General features: G+C 50.9%; 3 protein-coding genes across 4 annotated transcripts; 2 read left to right on the top strand and 1 right to left on the bottom strand.

Moving 5' to 3' along the window:
- Window positions 1-70: 70 nt before the first annotated feature.
- SWI5 (SWI5 homologous recombination repair protein) lies at window positions 71-3,377 on the top strand. The gene is made up of 6 exons (XM_075055453.1): window positions 71-223; window positions 335-383; window positions 642-694; window positions 870-991; window positions 2,118-2,212; window positions 2,663-3,377. The coding sequence occupies exons 3-6, from the start codon at window positions 650-652 to the stop codon at window positions 2,725-2,727; spliced, it is 327 nt and encodes a 108-aa protein (XP_074911554.1). The 5' UTR covers window positions 71-223; window positions 335-383; window positions 642-649; the 3' UTR covers window positions 2,728-3,377.
- Window positions 3,378-5,162: 1,785 nt separating this feature from the next.
- Window positions 5,163-10,411, bottom strand: TRUB2 (TruB pseudouridine synthase family member 2). Of its 2 annotated transcripts, XM_075055450.1 has the most exons (8): window positions 10,282-10,411; window positions 10,071-10,193; window positions 9,899-9,973; window positions 9,282-9,343; window positions 8,887-8,968; window positions 7,642-7,714; window positions 7,057-7,193; window positions 5,164-6,274 (listed from the first exon to the last, which is right to left on the bottom strand). In XM_075055450.1, the coding sequence occupies exons 1-8, from the start codon at window positions 10,376-10,378 to the stop codon at window positions 5,985-5,987; spliced, it is 939 nt and encodes a 312-aa protein (XP_074911551.1). In that variant the 5' UTR covers window positions 10,379-10,411; the 3' UTR covers window positions 5,164-5,984. The 2 variants fall into 2 exon arrangements, with proteins under 2 accessions (XP_074911552.1, XP_074911551.1); XM_075055451.1 differs by lacking the exon at window positions 9,899-9,973 and having other exon boundaries at window positions 5,163-6,274.
- Window positions 10,379-16,487, top strand: COQ4 (coenzyme Q4). The gene is made up of 7 exons (XM_075055452.1): window positions 10,379-10,524; window positions 10,690-10,862; window positions 11,348-11,444; window positions 13,164-13,266; window positions 13,614-13,743; window positions 14,632-14,725; window positions 15,335-16,487. The coding sequence occupies exons 1-7, from the start codon at window positions 10,445-10,447 to the stop codon at window positions 15,495-15,497; spliced, it is 840 nt and encodes a 279-aa protein (XP_074911553.1). The 5' UTR covers window positions 10,379-10,444; the 3' UTR covers window positions 15,498-16,487.
- Window positions 16,488-17,874: the final 1,387 nt, after the last annotated feature.

Below are 17,874 nucleotides of genomic sequence, written 5' to 3'. Positions count from 1 at the left end.
CGGCGGGAGGGACCACAACTCCCGGCGTGCCCCGCGGCGGCAGGCGGACCACAACTCCCGGCGTGCCCCGCGGCGGCGGGCGACTACAACTCCCGGCGTGCCCCGCGGGGCAGTCCGTGCCGGTCCGGCGGGAGGCGGCAGCCCTGGCCGAGGGGGTCCCGCCGGGCGCGGGCCGCAGCCCGCCCCGCCCCGCGCCCCCCCCGCCGCGGGCTCTGCCGAGGAGGTAGGAGCCGGTTCCCCACTGCCCTTTCCGCTCCCTCGCTGCGCCGCGGGCCGTGTCCCCGCTGAGGCGGGGGTGTCCGGCCTCTGACGCGGCGCCCCTCTGCTTTGCCAGGATCTCCGGTGGCGGCCGGCGCAGCGGCACTGCCGGCTTCAAGTCACCGGTGAGTCCCCGCCCGGGATGGAGGGGGGGGAGGTGGGCCCTGCTCGGTGGCTCCCACCGGGAGCGACCTTTGCCTTCTCCCGGCGTGGGGCCGGGGCCTGCTCCGGCGGCGGGCGGTGGCCCGGTTTCTCCGGGAGGGTGAAGTTGGTCGTTGCCCGAGTAGCCGCCGGCCCCCCGGTTTAGCGCTGCGTCGCCCTGGGAGCTTCTCTTCAAAGTCACGTTGTGGGTTTTATTTTTTATTTTCTCTCTACGCTGTAAGTCTGCAGAATGCTGTCGAACGTGATCTGGAGCAGGCTAACGTTACATAAACTGGTAAATATTTTACCTGAGCTTCCCCCCTCCCTGCCCGGGAGGTATTTTCTTTTGTTTCCTTTTTTTCTCCTTTTTTATCCAGTGACACATAGACTATTTTCTGACTAGTGCCCTCCAGCACTGTAGCATCTTATCCAGGGCTGAGTTATTGTTGAATGTCTTCTGTGCTCTACAGATCCCGTCTCCAAGGTCCTGCCAGCCTAATGGAACCAACACAGAAGCCCTGCAGTATGAAATCAAAGAGCTGAAACAGAAGGACCTTGCTCTAGACCAAGAAATTGCACAATTATTGTCCGAGTATGTTCTTGGCAAACTCACTGTTCACTGTGATGCCTCAATTATTTTTGTTCTTTTAAAACAAAGTATGGTCCAGGAATTACAGCTAAAAGCTGACCTTTTATGCCATTTTTATCATGGTGCTATACAACGTTGGTTACAGGGTTGTTTTGAGTTGTGTGACCTGTTAAAAGACAAGAGGGAATTCTTTCCGATTTACTTGGTAAAACAAAACAAGTTTTACTAGGATCTTGGATAAGAGGATTTTAACTTTACCCCAGAGGTAATTACGCATAAACTGGGAATGAACAGCTTTAACCATCGTGATACTACAACGTGCTGTGCTACCAGAAGAGCTTGTTCATGTGAGAATTAAAATTGAGATCATGACTTGTACGACCTGCCAAATTCAGTCCCAGATAAATCTGTTTCCTTTTTTGTTCCATCTTGATCAAGTGTTCACTTGTTTTGTGTCTGAGGCGAGTGGGTTAAACCTTTGTGTTCAAGAACCAGAGGTGTTTTCCAGGCAAGCAAGTGGCCTGTAGAACACTTTGGCATGAGGAGTGCCACATACAGAGTAATGCAACTGTTTTATTGTGGTTTCTTATGACACACTTTGGCAGCTGCTTATTAGCAACTGTTTTGAGATAAAATTGCTGCTTGATTTTTAAAGAGAGGGAATCTCTGTGGGTTATTTGTTGTGAAGGAGTGATATTTTCTGAGATAAGGTGTAGTGCATAGAATGGAAATGGTAGAACAACAAAGGCTGTTCTAAAGCTTTTTTGTTTTATCCTCAAGGATAAACAGACCTGCTTAATTGTTTTTCCCTAGCTGCAGATTAGAGATACGTATAAATTGAATTCACCACAGCCTATTCGTGTTTCTACTTGATTCTGAGAATGCAGGTGGATTGGTTTTTTTTTTTTGTAAGTCTTGATGTGGCAAAAAAAATAAATAAATAAGGATTTGCTCATTTGTAGCTTTCATGTTTATGACTTGCAGCAACTGTACTTGCTGCCTTCAGGTTCTGCTTTTGACATGCCAGGCTTGGGTATCTCAAATATCCTTGCTGTGCCTGGTCGGTAGTGGCGGCAGCAGCAGCAATCCCTCTGTGTCATTTTTGACCTTTCTGGTTTTATTGTTACAGAGGCTACAGCCTGGAGGAATTGGAGAAGCACATCTCTCTGCTCCATGAGTATAATGATATTAAAGATGCCGGACAGATGCTGCTGGGCAAGCTGGGTAAGGAAGGGGAAAGTTGTTGACATATAGACAGAGAGAGAGAGAGAGAGAGGCTACTGTGCCATGAAGGCAGACCTTGTTTTAAAGATTCTTCAATTCTAGGCTTACATTACCCAATCACTTGCGTAAGCACAAACACTTCTGTCATTATTTTCTTGGGATGTTTTTAGAACTGAACTTGTGAAATAATCGTCATTTACTGGTATTTTAGTCTGTGTTATGGATTACCAAAATTTGATAAGTCTTACTAATTTTTGTCAGTTTTGTTCTTCATATGCTTAAAAGAAAAGTGTTGAGACAAGTGGGGAGCGTAGCTGCAAAACCTTAGGTGGGTTTCTTAGCTGTGGGAGGTTCTATGGGATAGTTAGGGGCTACTGGGAGGAAAACACAGCTTTTCTGACTGATCTGATCCTTGTTTAATTAAAGCAGTGGTATTTCTTTCTTTTCTAGCTGTTATCCGAGGGGTTACTACAAAGCAGCTCTACCCTGAATACGATCTGGAGCTTAGCGACTAGTATTGAATCTGAAGACTGCCACATCCTGCAAAAATTACTATTACTGGGCCATTATGTTTTAGTGCCATATCAGTTTAGAACTGACATAAGGTGGCCTCAGAAGTATGTATGTAGAATTGCAACAGAGTATGGGTTAACAGCCTTATTTCTAAGAAGCTTTGGAATATGAAAGTTGTTGAATCTATCAACTGTTTCCTGCTTGTGGGAAAGGGGTGTAGGACTTTGGATAATTTTGTCTACTGCCTGATGAACAGTATTGTTTTGTAGGGGTTTTTTAATTGGAAAGGTGTTATTCAGGTTGATGTCAAGACTCTTCCCATGGAGCCTTTGCTTCTCTACAGCATCCAGGGGCTATTTGGATACAGAAAGGATAGAGGAAGTGAGGGCATACAAATGTGCAATGTAATAGCTGCTTTGAAAGGAAAGAAAAAACCCTCAGAAGCAGGGAGGGAAGAAGGCTGAAGTTGTGGTGGTTTGGGGTTTTTGTTTTGTTTTATGATCAAATCTGGGTAAGTCTGGGTGTTCTGCATTTTTGTACTTAACTGCTCTGGTATCTAGAGGTTTTGTATCATTTCTGTAGTAAATGGCAAAATGTGAAGTTGTGTTGAACTGGCCAGTCTCAATAAAGCAGCTATCACATTTCTCAGTAATTCACTTTAAGAGCCTGTAAAACATTGCATGAACCTGGGAACAAATTCTTAAACTATGTTCTGAGACAACTATAACATCTATTATTCAGATGTTTTCTGAGGACTCTTAATGGAGACAGTGTGGCAGCACTAGCCAGTAATGGGTAGGTGCAGAATTACCTTTAGTCTTCTAAATGCAGAGTCACTGTGAAAGTGAGCAGTGTCCTAAACACAAAATTATGTTGAGAGCATGAGGGTTTCAATGTCAGGTGTTAGGACTGAGGGTGACTGCACAGACTAAATTTGGCTGCTTTGGGCAGTTCTAAGTGATAAAGTGCTCTGCTGACTGCAGATCCATTGTCCCTTTTTGACTCAGGCTTCATGTCCTTCTGCCCATTTCTACTTCAAGACCTTCTTGATAATAAGTTTCCCCCCTGGTCTCCAGTCAGGCCCATGCTGCAGTCTGCACATTATTTCCAAATTTGAATCAAATGAATCTGTCTTCCTAGTGCTTGGAAACCAGAAAACGGTCACAAGGCTGCTGCTGAGAACATAATTGCTTCTGCAGTCTTGGTTCTGGACCTGGCACAGAAGCATCACTAATAAGTATCTTGTTTTGCCACAAAAGTTGTGGGGAAGGGTCTAAAGCAGAGGGACAGACAAAGCCTGTGTACTCTGTGATTCATTCAAGTGAGTCTCTGCTAATGTGCAGCTGTGCTTCTCTGGAGGATATTTACTGTGGCCACGTAAGAATGGACTCCCATGGTATGGTTACAGGTATATCTTCCCTACCATCAACCCCTCTTGCCAAGTGTGCAAAACTCCTGTGTTTTGGAGAGGTGTTAAGGGGAGGAAAAAAATCACAAGAAGGCTAGAACTGGGAAATGCTCACTTTGTTCTCAAAACTCACGTTGCTGTTCTGGCTGGTATTTTCTGTGTCAAAGAACTGGTTTAGCCTGGAGTGTTCCAACCAAAATGTTAGTTTGGCAATGGCACACAAAACTGGAAATGGTTTTTGCAATGGGAAGTATGTACAGAAATTCCTTCAGTTTGTGTTAGGTGTAAGCCATGGGGGATGAAGTATACTCCCATTACCAAAGTTACTGAAGGTTATTTAAGGACTGAGAAGTCCCTGTTTTCCCCTCCATGTAGGAGCACTAGGATTAAAACTTGCAGCTGTAGCTGTCCAAGTGTTCTGCCCAGCTCCAGAACTCATGCTTCTGCAGTGATGGGTTTACACTTCAGTTAGCACAAGACAGTTGTCCGTGGAAGGTGCCCTGACCCCTGTCCCTTGTCCACACAGTATGAACGCACACAGAACCAACCAGCTGAGGTAAGAGCAAACTGTCCTTGGGGAGTCCCTGCAGCTCTGTAGCTGGAACGGTGATGTGCCACATGGTGGCAGCTACACTCCACTGCTGTTCCGGCTGCTCTGTGCAGAGCAGGGAAACCCAGAACTGAAAGATCCCATGGTCTAAGTTAATGACTCCTGGGGTGCTTCAGGACAGGACTGCACCCTGCCACTTCGGTACTTCATCATGGCCCCTCTTACTGTTCCTCCCAGAGTTACTTCTTGTACTTTAATGGCTATCATCTGGAGGATGAAATATGCTGGCCTTTGTCCAAATCCAGAAGAGGAATAGAACAAATCTTCTGCTTTCTATAAATAAATCTCCAAACTTGCTAGCTAAGTGTATAGCTGGAAAAATATTGAGTGCAATAATGGTAAGGGTAACTTCAGATTTTTAATTTATATTTAGAAGCAGTATTTCTGCTAAGTCAGACCCAGCTATAATGAGCTAACAGAGAACAAGTGGTATTGCAGAGCTTACAGAGCTTTACTGAAGGGCAGTACATGCTGTCAGCATGGAGCTGCTGCAGAGCAGAATACCACAGACCCCTGAACACCATTAGTTCCTCAGGAAAAAAAAACCCCACGCTCTTTTTGTAATGAGTCGGTGTAGTCATTGATGAGTACTGAGCCAAGAAACCAGCCTCTTCCCCTTTAGGTCACTTTCAGTTTTATTTCTTGTGTATCTATCTTACACATCAATTCCTATTACAAGCCACTTTCCTCATCACACACATGCCTACTCTGGATATAACCATTTCCTTGCATTGCTTTGTGTAAGCTGTGTTTTCTCCTGCACGTCCCTCTTTTAGTCTGATTTTGAGCTCTTATGTGTCTGAAAACTGGGCTAATGGAAAGAATATACTCTAGGACAAAAGAGGGAAAATAAAATCCATATAGTAGACAAGCTATGCTGCCAGTTGCAAGGAAGAAACAAATCCGTGCAATCAAGGGAATACAGCGCTCTAAAACGCTATTTCCTGCTGCTAAACAATATGGGGATGGGTTTTTATATCCCTTAGCAACCTAATGTTCCCGAAGTCAACAGGAATTTTGGCACAGCTAACTCCTGTTAATGAACTGTTTGCAATGCTTTAAAAAAAATTATACAGCCTGTCACTGAAAAAAATGCCTCTCTGATTAAAGTCATCTCAAGGAAAGGGTGGAAGTGAACTGCAATTAACCTCTTTCCTTCTGCTGTCCATCATGCTGTCAGCATGTAGCTGCGTTATTGTGCTACAGAGATTGCTTGTGGACGTTCCCTCTGTAGCACACACTCAGCTGTCTGCAGCGTGGGCCATCTCCACATCCATCTTATGAAGATGAATTTTATCCTGATGGCCTAGTGTTTTCTCTAACTCTGTTTTCACTTTAAGCTGGCAGTCCCAAATTGCATTCTGTATACTCTGCAGGTTCCACTGAGTTCTCAGGAGAGCATCATCCAGTGTGAAAACACCATCGCGTATTCTTCGCACTTGTGTGCACACGGCAGATGATTTCAGCTCCAGACCAATCTCATGAACGATTTTTCGGAGGTACTGCTGAGTCTCATGCAAGCAATGGACTTCTAGAAGGACAGAGAGATTCGTTCAGAAGCAGCAAAGTGTTGACAGAAACTCAGACCTTGTCTGTAAATCCAGACACTACTCACAGTTATGCTGAAAGAACTGGTTTGGTAGAAGAAACTACTTAAGATACAGCACAGGTGGATTATGATTTTCTGGAATGCTACAGGGTGTCTTAGCCATTCCCAAAGTGAATGTTTTAGAAGACAAACTCATGGATACAGCAGAGTAATGTAAAAATTTAGGTATCTCAAAGTGGGTAAGAAAAGGTACCTTCTTAATAAGACAAATAATTTGTGAGGAGACTGGCTGCAGGAAAGCAAACACGCTTTAAAAAAAAACCAAACAAACAAACAAAAAAACACACACTGAACTGCATTACACTGAAACACTGGGATAAGGAAGAATTTTGCCCCATAGGTATTCACTGTACAAATTTTCTTGGTTCAGTCTAAGATCTGGAACTGGCAGGGAAAAACCTGTGAGCTAGGTGCACAGCTGGCTTTGATTTATAAAGCAGCTTCGGTATTGTGAGGGTTCCAGATCGTGCACTACCAAAAAAATCTTTTCACTGCACTAAAGAGTTCATCTAATGAGGAGGTGCTTTTGTTACTCTGGAAACTTCAAAACATTAAATTTTCTGCAGAGATTACCAGTTACGTGTTGATACAAAGTTCTCACCAACTCATTTTGCATTACATCATGAATAAGAGACTGAAGTTTACTGACTTATTTGCCATGATATATGCTCAGACTTCCCCAGTACATTTTGTACCAGTCCTACCTAGCTGGAATTCTGGAAGTGCGAACTGGAGGCATCGGATTGCTGTGATTATTGGAGGACTTTTTCCCATGGGGCGAATCAACCCTTTGACAGCCAGCTCATATGCCTCTTGTGTTTTCATGTCAATGTTAGAATGCCTGGAAAAAGAAAAAAGAGAGCAGACATTCTTAGTACTTCTCTTCAATGGGATTCAAAATATCTTCACCCCCAATAAAGCAGAGCTGCAATTTTTACTCTTAAAACTGCCTGTGTGTTGAGTCTTTGCATATATTTTAATGCTATGATATGCGTACCACCAGTAGTTTAGCACAGTTTAGGAGGGACGTACTTGGTCATGCCTACAAGATATTTTTGTAGGTCCTGATGTGCCTAATAGGTCCTAAAATAGCTGGAGATTTCAGGATACAAGGACACTTAACTGCAACCTATCACCAGGGCACAGAGCACTCAGTAACTTCTCTCTGTTCCTGTCTAGCACTCCACCCTTTAAAGACCGATTATGGCAAACAAAATCATCTCATTTGTTTTAAAGACCAGCAAATGGTAGTCGGATCAGGTCAGCTGCATTTACCCATTGATACGTACATCAGCAGGGCCTTATGATTTGTTCCTTGAATGACAGCAAGAATCCGTTCCAGCTTCTCCCTTGTGATATGATCTGCAAATATTCAGGTAGAAACAAAGTCTCAATTATCCATCCAGAAACTGGAAAGAAGCAGCAGTCTGGTATGTGCCATCAGGGTATTGCTGTCCCTTTGGCAGGCAGTCACATCAAAATGGCTGATGAGAACCGCCAAGAAGTGGTTTTAGCAGGGTCACTTCTCCCAGCTGCACCATCATAATCCACAGAGCAGCACAGCACTGGACTGCAAAGGCAAGAATTATTTTGCGTAACTAATTTCAAGATGTCAGCTCCACTTTCTCTTATCAGGTGTTTGAAGTTTCCTTCAATGCAAGCTTCTAACTGCTATAAGTACAATTCACGGAGAGATCTGGGTCCCACCCAATCCAGTAGCAACTACTGCAATCAGGACTCATACTGGCTTTGGATATATTGTGGTTGTATTTAGAACAGGTGGACTATGATGTCAGGATTGCACCTGGGCTGCAGGTAAAAATAACAACTAGAAAGCATGTTAAGGCATACCTTTTATCATTGTGCAATTTACCTGGTTAAGTGCTTTACAGTTAGCACGCTGTTTGTTTGGTGTTGTTTGTTTGGGTTTTTTTACAAACACATGTCCTGGTTTCAGCTGGGATAGAGTTAATTGTCCTCCTAGTAGCTGGTATAGTGCTGTGTTTTGCGTTCAGTGTGACAAGAATGTTGATAACAGACTGATGTTTTCAGTTGTTGCTAAGTAATGTTTAGACTAAGTCAAGGATTTTTCAGCTTCTCATGCCAAGCCAGCAAGAAGGCTGGAGGGGCACAAGCTGGGAGGGGACATAGCCAGGACAGCTGACCCAAACTGACCAAAGGGGTATTCCATAGCATGTGATGTCATGCCCAATACATAAACTGGGGGGAGTTGGCCTGGGAGGGATCACTGCTCGGGAACTAACTGGTCATTGGTCGGCAAGTGGTGAGCACTTGTTTTGTATATTCCAATCCTTTTATTATTATTGTCATTTTATTGTTATCATTATCATTATTAGGTTCTTCCTTTCTGTTCTATTAAACAGTTCTTATCTCAACCCACAAGTTTTACTTTTTTTCCCTATTCTCTCTCCCTTCCCACTTGCGGGGGCGGGGGGGGAGTGAGTGAGCAGCTGCGTGGTGCTTAGTTGCTAGTTGGGGTTAAACCACCACAACACATCAATTCAGCTTCTTACCAAATGTTGTCTTCTCTACTAGCTTCCCCGTGTCTGAGAAGTCATCAGTGGCTTTACCAAGAAGCCCACCAACAGTGTAAACCTTGAAGAAGGGCAAAGAGTGCAATTTATCAAAGACATACTCTAAGCAATTGAGTAGCCATATTCTGCCACGCAGCTGCTAAGAAGTGCAGGCTATGATAACGTTGCACAAAAAGACAGCAGCATCCTCTGCTCATACAGCCACGTGTGGATGCTTACGTGCAGGATGAAATTCTGGACTCTGAAAAGCTCTCAAAAGCGTTAGTGGGTTTGAGACTCAAAAGCAGAATCACCGTTACAAGGCCAGGCCGGGGCAGGAATCAAGCGTGTGACTGCACTTGGATATTCTGAGGCCATTCAGAGCCAACACCTACCTTGGTCAGGTGGCAGTTGTACAGATCAGTGAGTAGCTTGTTCCCGTGGCCTATGCCAAGTACTGAAACACAGAAGACAAGGAACCCGTTACTCATCCACGCGGAAAGTTACTGATGTGCATTTACACAGCGCCGTACACTCATGCTGCTTTTCTTCCACCCTGGACAGGGCCATATCTCCTTAGAAGTCATGTCTGAGCAGTGCCATTAGACCCCCCAAACTACCGCCTGTCATTAAAACTACAATAAGCCTGTAACGAGGGCACTTGGGATTTTCCCAGAACTTTCCACCTGGATACTTCAGAGCAACCTGCTGAGCAACGCTGGCTGCAGCGAAGCCAATTCAAGTGGTGGAGTGGAGATGGGGGATTACATGACGGTGTCACGGGCAGGAGCTTGACGTCTCACAGCAAAGCCCTGTGTGCTGGGGGTAAGGGGTCGCTCCCATCTATCCAGTGTCTTTTTGGACCGTTTTTTCTGTGTTTTAGCATTTATACGCCCAGCTGGGTTGTGAGACCCAGGGCCTACTGCCGTGAGCCGTCACCGCTTCTCCCCCACACAGAAACCCATCACCTCGCAGCCGGCGGGACGCGGTGCCGCTCCGGGACGAGACCCACCGAAGACTCCCGAGGCCTTCACATCCAGCCGGTGACCCGCTCCGATCTTCAGCCGCCTGAACCGCGGGCCTCGGACTGCAACGGGGAGGGGGGGGGGGAACAGCGTCGGGGCCGGTCCGCAGCCACCCCCCGGGGCTCCCCACCCACCCCGAGACCCCACGGCGGCCCTTACCGAGAGGGTGGTCGGCCAGCACCGGCACCCTCGCGGCCACCAGCCCCGGTGCCCCGTCGTCGCCCGGGGCCGGCAGGAAGCGGACGTGCTGCCGCGGGGCACGTCCCGGGACCGCGTTCAGCTCTGCCAAAGAGAAACGGGGAGAGCGGGGGCGATCAGCGGCAGCCCCCGGGGAAGGGAGAGAACCGGGGGGATGTCCCGCCGCCCTCACCGCGCAGCAGCCGCGTCTCCACCGCCTCACGGACGCGGCCCCACGCCACCCCCGCCGGTTTGTACACGGCGAAGAGCCCGCCCGGCACCGCCGCCATGCCGCGCTCCCCGCTCCGCCCCGCTCCGCCCCGCCGGGTTCTTCCGGGGCAGGCGGCGGCGTGGGGATGCTGCTGCTGCTGCTGCGGCGGACGGCGGCGCGGGTGGGGGGCTCGCTGCTGCGGGTGGGAGCCGGTTCCCCAGGCAAGTGTCTTTCCCCTCGCCCCGCTCCTCCCCGTCCCCTGTCCCGGCCGTCCCCGTTCTCCGCGGGCAGCCCCAAGGGCATCCGGACGGTGCCGGCCCCCGTTTCCGTGCCCGCGGGCGCTGGGGACTCGCCGGGCCGGTTCTTCACCCGCTGTTTCCCCGCAGGCAGAGCCTGTCTGAGCCACGCCGAGCCGGGGACCCGGGATGGACGCAGCGGGGAGGAGGAAGAGGAGGAAGGGTGGTATCAGCTGTACCCCGGGCATATCCCCACCAGTCCGCTGCAGAAAGCCCTGCTGGCTGCCGGCTCGGCGTTTATGGCTCTCTATGACCCCTACAGACACGGTAAGCCGACCCAGGGCGGCCCATCCCACCCAGGGTCCTTATTAACATCCAAAAAATCCAGCCCTGTGTCTCCTGGGAGTTTCTCAGGGGAGTTTAGTTCTCCCCCCCCGTTGGGTGAGCCATTTAGTAATGGGGCAAGTGCAGGGTTGAGACCTGGCCCAGGGCGGGAGGCTGAGGAAGAGAGGGGTGAGGAACCCCAAACACCCCCCCAGTGATCTCCTCCTGACCCCCTGTGATGCCCTGTTGCCTCATCTCGTTCCTCCTTGGTCCCCCCGGGGCCTCCTACATCCCTTCCTGTGGGTGACACTAGGGCAGAGCAGCCCCGCGGCTGAAGACCCGTGGTTTGTGGGGCTCCTCGCTCTGCCACAGGCTTCCTGCCTGCTCCTGGCCAAGGGGTTCGCTTGCCCCATTTCCTCACCTGCCAATCGAGGACAGCTGGGTGTTGCAAAACCCACTCTTGGGTCATTCTCCGGTCTCTCTTTCAGACATGGTGGCAGTCCTCGGGGAGACCACAGGCTGCCTGGCCCTACCCAACCTGCGAGACAAGATGAAACACCACCCTGAAGGTTACCGCATCCTCCAGTGCGTCCCTCCACATCCCTCCCTCCCTCACCCCATGGGTCATGGTGGGGAGGGAGATACAAGGCCAAGCGCGTTCCTTGGGCCCCATGAAGGGAGAGCCCTGTGCTCCCTGGCTTGAAAATGGCACAGGCATTTTGTTAGCTCTAACCTTCCAGGTTGTTTATTTTACTTTATTTTTAACGATGACAAGAGCCATGGCAAGTCTAAGGGCAAGAGCACAGCAGCTGCTGGGCCCAGCCCTATTGCAAGTGCTGCTGTCTGTCTGTTCTGCTTAGCTGCTGGAACTGGCAGGTGCCAACGCAAGGAGATGCAGCAGCAGGCGCAGGGGAGGAATCCATGGATATGGTGGGTTTTCATCACTGCTCAGCAATGGGTGAAACCCACCACGTCCATGGATTTCTCCCCTGTGCCTGCTGCTGCATTTCCTTGCATTGGAGACTTTGTCTCTGCTGGTCTGCCTTCTCCTTGGGTGCCTCTGTATTTTCTTTCCCAGCACCTGCAGCATCTCCCCAAGCTGAGAAATGAGGCCACTTCTCCTGTCTTCCTTGTTAAGACTTGATCACTTTTGCTTCCGTGTCTGCAGGGACTTGTCAAGTGCAGCAAGGCTGAGGACCAGGAGGGACTTCATGAGTCTCTTATTAACAAAGATCTTACTGCTTATTTGCTTGCCTTCTCCCTGCTGCTTGTTATGTATCACGCCTGCCGCTTGTATATCATTTGGGTTGTACCACATAGGGGCTGGGAAAAGCTGCCTTTTGCCACATGTTTGTGCAGAGCAGCCTGATCCTGGTTCCGGATGCTGACCCAGCAAAGCACACAGAGCACCAGGATGGGGCTGAGACCCAGAGGAACTGCCCAGGGACAGGGGACAGCAAAGGCACTGAGGGCTGGGGAGAGACGTCCCCATCTGCTCCTTTCCCCATGCAGGGATTTGCAGTGGTCTGATTTGTGCACACAAGTCTTTTTTTTAATCCCCCAAGGTGCTGAGGTCCCTTTGCTGCTGAATACACAAGGAAATGTCTGCAGGCCAGGGTGAAGCTGTTGCTAGTCCTGTTTATCTGCCTGGCACCTCTGTTCCAGGAGCAGAGCAGCTCCTGGATCCACTGCAGGGCTTTTATCATGGGAAGAATTTATCCTGTGCATGGAAATAAAAGGGCTTTTGTTGAGTTCCAGGGCTGTGGGGCACCCATTTGCCAACAACCTGGAGAGGGGACCTTTCCACGCATGGCTGCCACGTGGCTGGTGGTGAAAGCCAAGCCTGAGCAGGAAAGAAATTAAACCCGTGTTTAGAACAAATTCCCTCCCCTTTTTAGAGTTGTTCCTTTGAAGCTCTGGCTGCTTTGCAGGGATGCTAAAGAGCTCTGCTCCCCCGGGGCCAGCTGTTGCTGGGGGCTGTGCCTGGCCAGCAGCCTGCACGGCAGCAGCATTTCAGTGCAGAGGACGCGGGTGTTTTTCCAACCAGAGTTGCTACAGGGGTGCAAGATAAGAGCTCTTTTATTGCCAAGGCTTCATGTAGATCCTTTATGCAATTTCTGTCCCAGCCTCAGCAACGGTTGTAAGAATGGTGCTATCCCTGCAGTGAGCAGTCAGGATCCGTGCAAGGAAAATGCCCAGGAAGGGCAGAGGCAGGGGATGGGGGGTTTCCAGGGGATCCTTTTCTCCAGGACCCCCCACTGTGGGTTTCATTGGGAGACTGACTCACCTGTGTTTTGCTTTCAGGGAACGGCCTCGCATCCGTCTCTCCACCCTGGACATGGCCAAGCTGCGGGGGCTGCCGGATGGCTCGCTGGGCCGAGAGTACATCCGATTCTTGGAGGACAACGTGAGTGTAGGGTTTCGTAGGGTGCAAATGGCTGTAGTTGATCCTTGTGCTGGGAGCACGGATGCGCTTTAGAGGGAGGTTGGAGCCATGGAGGAACCTGTGGGGAACCCTCTGGGAACGAGAGGGAGTTGGGGAGATGGGATGAGATGCTGGGTGTTGGACAATGCTGGATGTGTCACCAGTGCTGCTCAGTCCTTGTTTTTCGTCTGTGTAAATGACACTGACCCCCATCATTGGGGGCTGGGAGATGTGCTGATGGAGGAAACCCTGTATTTCTGTGCATTAAAGAATGAGGCCAGAAACTTGAGGTTTGGAAGGGACTGAATTGGACCTCTTTGGGTTTGCAGAAGGTTTCCCCAGACACCCGGATGCCGCCCAAGTTTGTTGATGATGAAGAGCTGGCGTACGTGATCCAGCGGTACCGGGAAGTCCACGATCTGATTCACACCCTTCTGGGCATGCCAACCACCATACTAGGTGAGCAGCAGTGGGCTCAGAGGGCTGTGCTGCCAAACCCCACTGACAGTGCTCGCCTGCCTCTCTACCAGGAATGCAGCAGGCTGGGCCAGTCAGAATCCTCAATCCTCAGGCTGGGTTGGTGTGCGGGGAGGTTTGCGTCATCACTGTCCTGTATCACTGGGTTTGTGGTGGCTGAGAGCCCACGAGATGTCATCTTTCCCCTGCTGGGAGATGCTCTGCCCAAGCCCCGGGTGCAGGCAGCCGCTGGGCAGGTGGATGGGTGTTTGCTGTCTGGCAGGGAGGGCGGCACAGCGGGAGGGATGTTTCACAAGCTCTGAGTGAAGGCAAAGTGGGGGGTTCCTGGTCGCTCCTTATCTGCGTGTCTCCGTGTCCTTTGCCCTCATTTTGAGCCTGACTCAATAGCAAGTCGCAAGTCGAGCCTTGCTGGTGAGCCTGCAGGAACCAGCATGTCAGCTCTCCTACGCAGGCTTTGGCTGAGCCCTGGCAGCATTTGCAAAAGGTCTGTCCCATGCCGAGAGATGGGGAGAGCCGCGTGGGGGATCCAGCTTTGGCAATCGCATTGCTAAAGTTCTGCAGGGAGCTGGCCTGCCTGGGAGGTGTTTCCCAAGCTCGTGGGTCATCAAATGCGGGGTGCTGCTCCCCCGGGTGCCCTGGGCCGTCCCCCTTGGGTGGGTGGTGCGCAATGAGGCTCATTCTGGCACAGGATGAGGCCATGGCCAGACTTGCAAAGCATTCCCAAGTCCTGCCATGGAGGCGGAGGGAACGGGTGCATAGCCATTCTTGGGAAGGGGCAGATCGTGCAGCCTGCGTTGTGGGACTGCACGGCGCTGGCTGGCCCTCGACCCGGGCACCCTGCCCGCTCATGGTCTTTCTGCTCCCTCCCAGGTGAAGTCGTGGTGAAATGGTTCGAAGCCGTCCAGACGGGGCTGCCCATGTGTGTCCTGGGAGCAGCGTTCGGCCCCATCCATCTCAGCGCACGGTAGGCACCGGCCGATGAGGAGAGAGTCTCTGCCTGGGGGATGCACCAGCCTGAGTGATGCTTTCCAGTGTCCTCTGGGGACAAAGAGGGGACACTGCTAGTTTGGAGGGGGGAGTCAGTGTGAACCTGCTGCTTTTTCCTCACAGCCCAGGGAAGTGGTAACAGTGGGAGGCATGACTTTGCCTGGTCACTGAAGCAGAACCTGATGCTTCATCTGCTTCCAGCACTGAATCTCCTGTGCCAGGCAGGAGGAGCAATGTCCAGGCCTGGTTGCCCTTGGCTGGGCATGTGTTGAGGGCCAGCAGGACCCTCACCCCACTGGTGGCTGTTCCCTGTCCCAGCACATCTGTTTTGGTGGCCCAACACAGTTTGGGGATTGCAGAACCTGAGTTCTGGTCTTGGGTTTACTGCTGACTGTAACGTTCCAGGCACACCATCCTCTTATGTGCCTCAGTTTCCCCTGTGAGTTAAGCAGGAGGGGTGCTAGAATGGTAGAGGGGTACATGGGACATGTGGGTTTGGCATCTGTCTGCAACGGGGACTTAGAGAAGGAAATCAAAAGCAAAACATGGAAATCAAAACTGTCACCTCCTATATCACTTGTTCCAGAAACCTGCAGCTCCTGGCCACTGAGCTGGCTCCCTGGGCGATTCGGAGCGGGCGCAACGCCAGCTGTATCCTGAACGTCTACTACGAGCAGCGCTGGGAGCAGTCAGTGGCGTCCCTGCGGGAGGAGATCGGCATCTTTCCTCCCCCAGATGTTCAAGTGTGAGAGCTCAAGTACAGGGAGGGGACAGGGGGATCCCCGCTGCCCCTGCCACGCTCCGTGTCCATCTGCCCGGGAGCACAGCATGGCTCTGCTACTGGCTGCCATGGACCCAAGGGCTGAGTTTTCTCCTGCCAAGAGCTGGCACCCTCCTGTTGCTAGAGGCCAAGTGACACCTTCCTGTGCCGTGACAAAACTTGACCCTTTTTGCTGTTTGTGATTCAGTGGAGGGATGGCAAGTCCTGCTGTGCCTTTGCCAGCTGGGTATGGCTGCTCGCTCCAGTACTGGTGCTCCGAAATGCTGGGAGGGGAGGGAGCAGAGCTGCTTTACAACACACTGGAACAAACTTGGCCTTCTGCAGCTCTAGGGCTGTATAGGTAAATCCCTCCTCCCACCCTCCCAGGGGAGATCAAGATTAAAGTCCTGGGGCCAGCCTGGACTGGAGCTAAACCAGTGATTTACAGAACAGCCCAGGGGCAGGTTTGGTGTGTGCAACAGTGAAATCCCATCTTGTACTGGTGCCTAACTGGTCTCCTGACCTCATGCCTCATGCCTTGAAGACCAGGCAGTGTGTGATTGCATGCCTATGGGAACAGGCAGGGAAATACCTTTGGATATTATCCCTGCTGGATTGGCTGTTCAAGAGCCGATCCCAGGCTGCCATATCTCTCTGTAGTCCCTCCCCATCAAAAATGCTGAAATCCATGTGATTGCGCTGGGTTTTCAGTAGGAATTGTCCACTCCTTGGGCAACAAAATGACACAATCAGGAATAAGGGGCTGAATCCTGGCAGCACAGAAACAGCGGCCGCTTGTGCTACATCTGGGAGCTGATTGCTGTCTGGATTAATTAAACGGGGCTCCAGACTGCCAGCAGCTGGAGAGCAGAGCTGTTGGATGCAAGGGCAGAGAGCCATGAGGCCAGGGGCTCTTTGTACGTGTGGGTTTGCTGTTGAAGTCCCTTCTTGCTTAATAAAATTCACGGTGGAGCTTGTGGTTTGTAATCCCTCTCCTTCCACCCCATTTCCCCTTCTGAGGGGGAGATCTAATGTGAAACCTCACCCCTTTTCAGCTCCAGTGGGGTCTGCTGTTCTTTGTCTGTGGTGGTAGGTGACATGTATGGCCACACATCCCTGGGGACTGGGGCACAAAATGGGCTGCGGAGGCACATCTTTCCAGCTGGGATGTGGGGATGCTGGGCTGTTAAGTAGCTCCGTGTGGTGGTCATTGCAGAAGGGCCCGGACAGGGGAAGATTGAGGTGCGGAGCAGGAGGAGGGTGAGGCTGGAGGCTTCCTAAAGTGATCCTGGTTCCCAGGGAGGGAAGAGGTGCTCTGACACAGATCCTTTGGTGGCAACTGGGGGACATGGCATTGCCCTGCTGTGAGCTTCACCAGTCCTGTCCTAGTCTCCCATGGGATGCTGGAGCAGGTCAGCAGGAGCAGGGGCTGATGGTGTGACCAGGGCTTAGACTTGCTCCATCCCAGGAGCCTGAGCAGGGGCAAAACTGGGGTTTGGGCTACGTTTAAGAGCAGACACCAGGACAAAGGGACTGGCTTCCTTCCTCGCCCCCCCGACTCCCCATCTTCACCTTCTCCCTTCACAGCCCCCCACCAGCCAGACTTTGGGTTTTTCTCCAAAACCAGGCTTATGCCTCCCCTTGGCCTCCAGAGTTATTTCAAGCAGATCATAAACAACATCGTATAAATACATCCTTCAGCTGCTGGTAAAATGCATGGAGTGGAGGTTGTCCTATTGTGGTGGTTGAGATGAAAGAAGCATTTGGCCCTAAAACAACCTGGAAATGTGCTTTTCTGCATCGGAAACGTGTGGGAGCCTTGGGGTGGTTAAACCGAAGGGCAGTGAAGATTTGCTGCTTCCAGAAGCTGTGAGCAGCAGTCAAGCAAACATGGGAAATGATGGTCGTGAGAGAGGGTTTTGCTGCACTTTGGGTTATTTAGCACGGCTGAGCAGCGCTCGGGCTGCTGGCGGCTGTTGTGCCGCCTTCGCGCAGCCTCGTGTTGCTCGATGGGCTGGTGCCAGCACTACAGAAATGGCCCATAATGTAATTTTAAACTCTATCTGCTCAGCTGGATCACTTAACGGCCACCACGGCTCCTGTTCCTCGCAGCTGTCACTTGTCAAGTCTGTGCAAAGGAAGGCAGCGGTGGGGAGCTGGGGTGATTTTGGCAGACACAAGCCATGTGAAAATGCTTTTTTTGGGGGGGGGGATGTATTCGCTGTGGACAAGTGGCAGCTCCACCACCGCCACCAGCAGCGGTCCATGCCTGTGCTGCTGGGCCTGTTCTGGGGACACGATAACAGTAACTACTAAAGGAGGTGATGCTGCTGCAGAACCGTGCACAGATCCGCTGGGATCGATGC

The sequence above is a fragment of the Buteo buteo genome, chromosome 23, assembly GCF_964188355.1.
Source record: "Buteo buteo chromosome 23, bButBut1.hap1.1, whole genome shotgun sequence".
Taxonomy (NCBI): domain Eukaryota; kingdom Metazoa; phylum Chordata; class Aves; order Accipitriformes; family Accipitridae; genus Buteo; species Buteo buteo.
The sequence above is the reverse complement of the archived record's forward strand: the minus strand, read 5'-3'. Positions and strand labels throughout refer to the sequence as shown.

What these genes read in the sequence shown, in the direction of transcription:
- COQ4 (XM_075055452.1), top strand. Translation starts at nt 10,445, where the DNA reads ATGCTGCTGCTGCTGCTGCGGCGGACGGCGGCGCGGGTGGGGGGCTCG. An exon ending in CTATGACCCCTACAGACACG is followed by an intron (nt 10,863 to 11,347) that starts GTAAGCCGACCC and finishes TCTCTCTTTCAG; the next exon opens with ACATGGTGGCAGTCCTCGGG. An exon ending in GAAGGTTACCGCATCCTCCA is followed by an intron (nt 11,445 to 13,163) that starts GTGCGTCCCTCC and finishes TTTTGCTTTCAG; the next exon opens with GGAACGGCCTCGCATCCGTC.
- TRUB2 (XM_075055450.1), bottom strand. Translation starts at nt 10,378, where the DNA reads ATGGCGGCGGTGCCGGGCGGGCTCTTCGCCGTGTACAAACCGGCGGGG. An exon ending in GGAGACGCGGCTGCTGCGCG is followed by an intron (nt 10,194 to 10,281) that starts GTGAGGGCGGCG and finishes TCTCTTTGGCAG; the next exon opens with AGCTGAACGCGGTCCCGGGA. An exon ending in GCTGGCCGACCACCCTCTCG is followed by an intron (nt 9,974 to 10,070) that starts GTAAGGGCCGCC and finishes TCCCCGTTGCAG; the next exon opens with TCCGAGGCCCGCGGTTCAGG.
- SWI5 (XM_075055453.1), top strand. Translation starts at nt 650, where the DNA reads ATGCTGTCGAACGTGATCTGGAGCAGGCTAACGTTACATAAACTG. An exon ending in GGCTAACGTTACATAAACTG is followed by an intron (nt 695 to 869) that starts GTAAATATTTTA and finishes TGTGCTCTACAG; the next exon opens with ATCCCGTCTCCAAGGTCCTG. An exon ending in GATGCTGCTGGGCAAGCTGG is followed by an intron (nt 2,213 to 2,662) that starts GTAAGGAAGGGG and finishes TTTCTTTTCTAG; the next exon opens with CTGTTATCCGAGGGGTTACT.